General features: G+C 49.6%; 1 protein-coding gene across 1 annotated transcript; it reads left to right on the top strand.

The window, feature by feature from the left end:
* The first annotated feature begins 5305 nt into the window (after window positions 1-5305).
* Window positions 5306-6144, top strand: LOC119947003 (protein S100-B-like). Its single transcript, XM_038768479.1, has 2 exons — window positions 5306-5476; window positions 5896-6144. Exons 1-2 carry the CDS (start codon window positions 5306-5308, stop codon window positions 6142-6144), a joined length of 420 nt encoding a protein of 139 aa, XP_038624407.1.
* Window positions 6145-7844: the final 1700 nt, after the last annotated feature.

Genomic DNA, 7844 nt, shown 5'->3' with positions numbered 1-7844 from the left:
CCAGTCAGCCCGCCCCCTCCTCCCCATCAATTCTCTTGGTCTGCCCTCCCTCTATCCTCACCAGCCAGACTTACCCCCTCCAACCCCAAAATCATTAACCAAGTCTGACTCCCCCATCAACCCTCCCCCTTTAGATTACAAGCTTTCTTGCCGGCAGGAACCGTGCCTCCCGACTCTGTTGTACTCTCCCAAGCGTTCAGTACAGTGCTGATACACAGTAAGTGTGCACTCCCTTCCAAGTCTCCCTGACTTGCTCCCTTTTTTCATCCCCCTCCCAGCCTCATAGCACGTATACTCATTCATTCATTCGTATTTATTAAGTGCTTACTGTGTGCAGAGCACTGTACTAAACGCTTGACAAAGTACAATACAGCAATAAAGAGTGACAATCCCTGCGCACAGCGAGTTAACAGACATCAACACACGTGGGACTCACAGTCTTAATCCCCATTTTACAGATGAGGTAACTGAGGCACAGAGAAGTGAAGTGACTTGCCCAAAGTCACACAGCCATATCTATGTATCCCACCTGGCAAAAGTCACCTTGTGCTAACACTACAGATGTTGATAGTTGTTGATGTCTGTGCTAAATAGGCCTGTCCTGCTGTTGGATAGGGACTGTCTCTATATGTTGCCGATTTGTACTTCCCAAGTGCTTAGTACAGTGCTCTGCACACAGTAAGCACTCAATAAATACAATTGATTGATTGATTGATTGATCAATACAAATAAAGAGACGTCAATATTAATAAATAAAATTACAGATACATACATAAGTACTGTGGGGTAGGGGGACGGGGGAAGCGCATGTCTGTCTTGTATTTATTCCTGTTTATGTCTGCCTCCCCCTCTACACTGTAAGCTCATTATGGGCAGGGAATGTGACTTTAGGAAAGAAGCAGCATGGTTTAGTGGCAAGAATACGGGCTTGGGAGACAGAGGCTGTGGGTTCCAATCCCGACTCTGCCACTTGTCAGCTCTGTGACTTTGGGCAAGTCACATATTCTCTGTGCCTCAGTTACCTCGGCTTCAAGGCCCCCCATCACCTCACCCTCTCCTACCTCACCTCCCTTCTTTCCATCTACAGCCCAGCCCGCACCCTCCGCTCCTCTGCCACTAACCTCCTCACTGGGCTTCGTTCTTGCCTATCCTGCCATCCACCCCCGGACCACGTCTCCCCCTGGCCTGGAATGCCCTCCCTCCGCACATCCGCCAAACCAGCTCCCTTCCTCCCTTCAAAGCCCTACTGAGAGCTCACTTCCTCCAGGAGGCCTTCCCAGACTGAGCCCCCTCCTTCCTCTCCCCCTCCCCATCCCCCCCACCCTACCTCCTTCCCCTCCCCACAGCACCTGTGTATATATGTTTGTACAGATTTATTACTCTATTTTACTTGTACATATTTACTATTCTATTTATTTTGTTAATATGTTTTGTTTTGTTGTCTGTCTCCCCCTTCTAGACTGTGAGCCCGCTGTTGGGTAGGGACCATCTCTATATGTTGCCAACTTGTACTTCCCAAGAGCTTAGTATAGTGCTCTGCACACAGTAAGTGCTCAATAAATACGATTGCCCTGCCTCTGCCCATCCGCCAAGCTAGCTCTCTTCCTCCCTTCAAGGCCCTACTGAGAGCTCACCTCCTCCAGGAGGCCTTCCCAGACTGAGCCCATTCCTTCCTCTCTCCCTCATCCCCATCTCCATCCCCCCCATCTTACCTCCTTCCCTTCCCCACAGCACCTGTATATATGTATATAGGTTTGTACATATTACTCTATTTATTTATTTATTTATTTTACTTGTACATATCTATTCTATTTATTTTATTTTGTTAGTATGTTTGGTTTTGTTCTCTGTCTCCCCCTTTTAGACTGTGAGCCCACTGTTGGGTAGGGACTGTTTCTATATGTTGCCAATTTGTACTTCCCAAGCACTTAGTACAGTGCTCTGCACATAGTAAGCACTCAATAAATACGATTGATGATGATTGATGATGGATGTAAAATGGGGATTAAGACTGTGGGCCCCACGTGGGATAACCTGATTACCATGTATCTACCCCAGCTCTTGAACAGTACTTCAATCAATCAATCAATCAATCGTATTTATTGAGTGCTTACTGGGTGCAGAGCACTGTACTAAGCACTTGGGAAGTACAAGTTGGCAACATATAGAGACGGCTCACAGTCTAGAAGGGGGAGACAGAGAACAAAACCAAACATATTAACAAAATAAAATAGAATAGATATGTACAAGTAAGTTAAATAAATAGAGTAATAAATATGTACAAACATAAATACATATATACAGGTGCTGTGGGGAAAGGGAAGGAGGTAAGGCAGGAGGCGATGGAGAGGGGGACGAGGGGGAGAGGAAGGAGGGGACTCAGTCTGGGAAGGCTCCCTACTTGGCAGATAGTAAGGGCTTAACAAAAACCATTATTATAATCATTGTTGTTGTTGTTGTAGTGCACTGTCTCAAGCACTTAGTAACTTCCCTGGCGCTTAGAACAGTGCTTGGCACATAGTAAGTGCTTAATAAATGCCACTATTATTATTATTACAGAGCTCCCCACATGGTAAGAGCTCAATAAATATGATCGAATGAAGTGTTCAATACATGCAGTCGATGACTGACTCATCCATCAAATCCATCCCAGCCAGGCCAACCCCTCTCCCTTCCTCTTGGGTTGCCCCTTCCCAGGATCTCCCCCCACCCCCAATCCCATTCCCCAAGCTGCTGGCTGGCATCACATGAATGTAATAAATATCAGCCACTGACAAATCCATGCCTCCTTCCCCTCTAGGGGCCTGTCACCTCGGGTGTGGTTGAGTCCCGCTGGATTTCCGTGAAGGGAGGGGCAGGAAAGCTGGATACAGGGGAGGGGGGACAGGCAGGGAAGTGCCAAGGAGATCTGTGGATCAAGACCTTTGACCTGACCCTTCCCTCTGCCCTCCTAGGACTTCTGGGGGGAAGGTGGGGGGCACGACTCTCATGCCAGATTCTCATTCATTGAGCAGCACGGCATAGTGGATAGAGGACAGGCTTGGGAGTCAGAAGGTCATGGGTTCTAATCCCGACTCTGCCACTTGTCTGCTGTGTGGCCTTGGGCAAGTCACTTCACTTCTCTGGGCCTCAGTTACCTCATCTGTAAAAGGGGGATGAAGGCTGTGAGCTTTATGTGGGACAGGGACTGTGTCCAACTTGGTATAGTGCTCAATAAATTCGATTGGCTGAATGAATGAATGCTTATAGCCACCCCAGCGCTTAGTGCAGTGCCTGGAACACAGTAAGAGCTTGACAAATACCATAATAACAATTATTATTATTCAGTAAATGAATAAATAAATACAATCAATTGAATTCATTCAGTTCATTGATTGACATTTATTGAGCACTTACTGTGTGTGGAGTACTGTACTAAATCAATCGTTTTTATTGCGTGCTTACTGTGTGCAGAGCACTGTAGTAAGCGCTTGGGAGAGTACAATAGAACAATAAACAGACACATTCCCTGCCCACAATGAGTTTACAGTCTAGAGGGGAAGAGAGACATTAATAAAAATAAAATAAATGACAGATATGGACATGATTACAGATATGGTGTCCAGAAGACTAGGAGTGAAGAAGAAAGAGAGGAAAAGGCAGATGGGAGAGGGGGAGATGAGGAGAGACGGATGGATCCTTCCTATGACTCTGATTACCACTGAGGGGTTAGATTTTACGAATCCAGGCCCAGGCTCTCTGCTTCTGGGCAGGGGTCGAGATGGGGAGGGCTCCCCCACAAAGCAGAACAGCTCTGGAAAGAGCACGGGACTGGGAGTTTGAGGTAGTGGGTTCGAATTCTGGCTCCACCACTCATCAGTTGAGTGACTTTGGGCAAGTCACCTAACTTCTCTGTGCCTCAGTTACTTCATAATAATAATAATGATGGCATTTATTAAGCGCTTACTATGTGCAAAGTACTGTTCTAAGCGCTGGGGAGGTTACAAGGTGATCAAGTTGTCCCACAGGGGGCTCAGAGTCTTAATCCCCGTTTTACAGATGGGGTAACTGAGGCCCAGAGAGGTTAAGTGACTTGCCCAAAGTCACACAGCTGACAGCTGGTGGAGCCGGGATTTGAACCCATGATCTCTGACTCCTTCCACTGAGCCAGGCTGCTTCTCATGAATCCCAGGGACTTGGGGGACCCCTCCTGGAAGCCAACACATCCATCCCCCTGGCTGAGCTGTCCGAGGACAGATCAGAGGTTTCTTGGGACAGGACCCCTCTCTTCCCTCAATTCCTCGGTTATCCTCCTCTCTCTCTATCCCAAGTCAGACAGGCTGAAAAGTCTAACCACACTCCCTCCTGCTGCAAAAGGTCGAACCAAGAGAGGAGGGGCGGGGACCGTTTGGAAATGGGAGGAGAGGAGTTGTGTGTGTTGGGGGGGAGTCGACGGAGTAATGAGGGAGGGTCTGCCTGTACCCCGTCAGACACCCCCTCCCCCAATATCCTGGACGACGAGACCGAGAGATCTCGAGTTGCATAAACTCAAGCGAAGTCTCCTTTGGCTGGGGCGTGGCGGGCGGATCCCTCTCTCCGGGAGACTATAAAATTGCCCGGTGGCGGCCAATCCTCACCAACCCGTAACCGATCCTGACAAACTCCGACCGCTCTCCACCTCCACTCACAGGTACGGCCACGGCGCGGGATCCCTGCCCGCCCTTGGGGGGAGATGGGCATGAGGGCCTAAGCGCTTAGTACAGTGCTCTGCACACAGTAAGCGCTCAATAAATACGATTGAATGAATGAATGAGGGGTGGGGGAGGAGGGGGGTGTTTGCCCCCACGGTTTGACTTTGGGCAAGTCTCTTCACTTCTCTGGACCCCAGTGATCTCACCTGTAAAATGGGGAGGAAGACTGTGAGCCCCAAGTGGGACAATCTGATGACCTTGTATCTCCCCCAGGGCTTAGAACAGTGCTTGGCACATAGTAAGCGCTTAACAAATACTCTCAGTATTACCCGGTTTGGCAGCGATGCCAGCTGTGGAGGGTGGGGGGCGAGGAGGGGCGATTCCCCCACTCCTTCTTCCCCCCCTATTTTTTTGTTGTTTTTCATTTGTTTGACCCCGAATTCGCCCCCCACCTCCCGACCCTCCGCCAAGACCTAGAGGGGAGCAGGAAAGATCCTCAAATCCGCTTCTCCAACCTGGGGGATCGACTCCCTTCCCTCCTCCCACGCCTCTTTGTCTCTTTGTCTCTCCTTGTCTCTGTGTTTCTCCTCCTCACTCCGTCTCCCGTCTCTCTTCTGGCTTTAGTTTCTGCAGAAATGTCGGCCTCCAGAGTCAGCCAGGTAAAGACCCCCACCGAGAAGGCCATGTTCGACATTATCGACGTCTTTCACAAATTCTCCGAAAGAGGCGGCTACGAAGATGGGCTGGAAAAGAAGGAATTCGAAGATATGATCCATCAGGAAGCCCCACACTTCTACGAGAAAGTGGTGAGTCGTGGACGAGGGAGGAGGTTGGGGGAAGGGATGGGGAGATGGGGAGAGGATACCCGAGAGGACGAAAGTGGGGGATCTGGGTCGTGGGGAGGGGGCACTCCTCCAGTGCGCAGCTGAGGCACAGAGAGGTTCAGTCGCTGGCCCGAGGACTCACAGCAGACGAGGGGAAGGGCGGGAAAGCAGCAAGCGCTCAATAAATACGATTGATTGAGTGAATGAATGAGAACCTTTGCTCCCGGATTAATTATCTGTATTCCTCCATCCCTCTCCTCCTCAGGTCGGAAAAGATGAGATCCTTTGCTCCCGGATTAAATTTTCTGTATTCCTTCGCCCCCTCCCCCTTAGGTTGGGAAAACTGAGAGTCTTGGCTCCCGGATTGATTCTCTGTATTCCTCCATCCCTCTCTCCCTCAGGTCAAGACCCACGAAAATCTGGAGAAAATCTACAAGAAAGCCAACGTGGACGGGAACAAATGGTTGTGTTTTAAAGAGGTCGTTATGGTGCTGAGCAGCATCGCCAACGATTCCCATAACAGATCCCACCAGGAAGAAAATCCCTGCGAGGGTTCGAACCCAACTCAAGGCCGCCCGGGTCAGGCCCCTTCCCAAGGCCATGACCACGGTCACGAGGGCCACGGCCACGGCCACAGCCACCGCCACTGAGTGCGGTCGTCGGCAAGGGGAGGGGGAGGGACGAGTCCAGCGTGATCCCCCCCACCCCCGACACCCCCCACCTCCCCTCCAGCCAACCCTGAATGGAAAAGGCGAAAATCCGGAGGCGAAATCCTTCCTGCCTCTGTGATAGACGCCGCTAATAAACGTTCGTTGCTTTCACGCTGATCCCGTCTCTGACTGGTCTCTGGGAGGAAGGGTGTGTTGTTTGGGGGTCAAGGGGTGGGGGTCCAGGAAAGGGGGACAACCCGCCGAAAAGTCCCCTCTCCCCAGGCTGACGCGAGGCCCCTCCCCAAGGACACACTCAGGCACAAAGATGCAGTCGGACACACAAACACACTCCACACTCGAATACCCAGATGGAGACAAACACACAATATCTCCCCCGCAGATACGTATGCACAAAGACACACACTCATGGATGAACGCACAAACCCACACGCAGACTTCCACGCAATCCCACTCAGACGCACACAGCTACTAACGTTCACAGACATTTTCGGATATTGAGCACAACGTGACGCATCACAACGCCGCCCGTTGATTCTTCTGAAATAATAATAATAATAATAATAATAGCATTTATTAAGCGCTTACTATGTGCAAAGCACCGTTCTAAGAGCTGGGGAGGTTACAAGGTGATCAGGTTGTCCCACGTGGGGCTCACAGTCTTAATAATAATACTGGTATTTATTAAGCACTTACTATGTGCAAAGCACTGTTCTAAACACTGGGGAGGTTACATGGTGATCAGGTTGTCCCACGGGGGGCTCACAGTCTTCATCCCCATTTTACAGATGAGGTAACTGAGGCCCAGAGAAGTTAAGTGACTTGCCCAAAGTCACACAACTGACAACTGGCAGAGCCGGGATTTGAACCCATGACTTCTGACTCCAAAGCCTGGGCTCTTTGCACTGAGCCACGCTGCTTCTGAAAGGCCCAATTCATTCTTTCAATCGTATTTATTGAGCGCTTACTGTGTGCAGAGCACTGTACAAAGCGCTTGGGAAGTGCAAGTCGGCAACATATAGAGACGGTCCCTACCCCAGTACATTGCTTGGCACAGAGTAACAGCTCTGTGCATTCGGTAGGCGCTCACTACAGCACTCCGGATCCCACAGGCATCCGATACAGCGCTCTGCACACAATGCGTATCTACTACAGAGTTCTGCACACAGCAGCCTTCCGGAGTACTGTTCTACATTCAGTATGCGCTCAGTATAGCACCTACTGAGTTATAGTGTATATAACTCTGTTATAGTGTACTCTCCCAAGCGCTTAGTACAGTGCTCTACACACAGTACTTTGCACATAGTTAGCGCTTAATAAATGCCATTATAAAATAAAGAATGAAACAAATACCATCAATTGAGTTAAATCACGCTGCATATAGTATGCGCTCGGTAGAATTCTGCACTTGGAAGGCACCCAATAAAAGCTGATCAAGACAAGGAAGACTCTTGTACAGACATGTAGATAGAATAATAACAATAATGAATATGCTATTCGTTAAGCGCTTACTACGTGCCAGGCACTCTACTAAGCACTGGGAAGAATACGAGTAAATCTCGTTGGACACAGTCCCTGTCCCGCATGGGGCTCCCAGCCTCCATCTCCATTTTACAGATGAAGTAACTGAGGAACGGAAGAAACGAAGTGACTCGCCCAAGGTCACACAGCAATCAAGTGGC

Source organism: Tachyglossus aculeatus, chromosome Y4, assembly GCF_015852505.1.
Source record: "Tachyglossus aculeatus isolate mTacAcu1 chromosome Y4, mTacAcu1.pri, whole genome shotgun sequence".
Taxonomy (NCBI): domain Eukaryota; kingdom Metazoa; phylum Chordata; class Mammalia; order Monotremata; family Tachyglossidae; genus Tachyglossus; species Tachyglossus aculeatus.
This window is presented reverse-complemented; position numbering and strand designations above follow the sequence as displayed.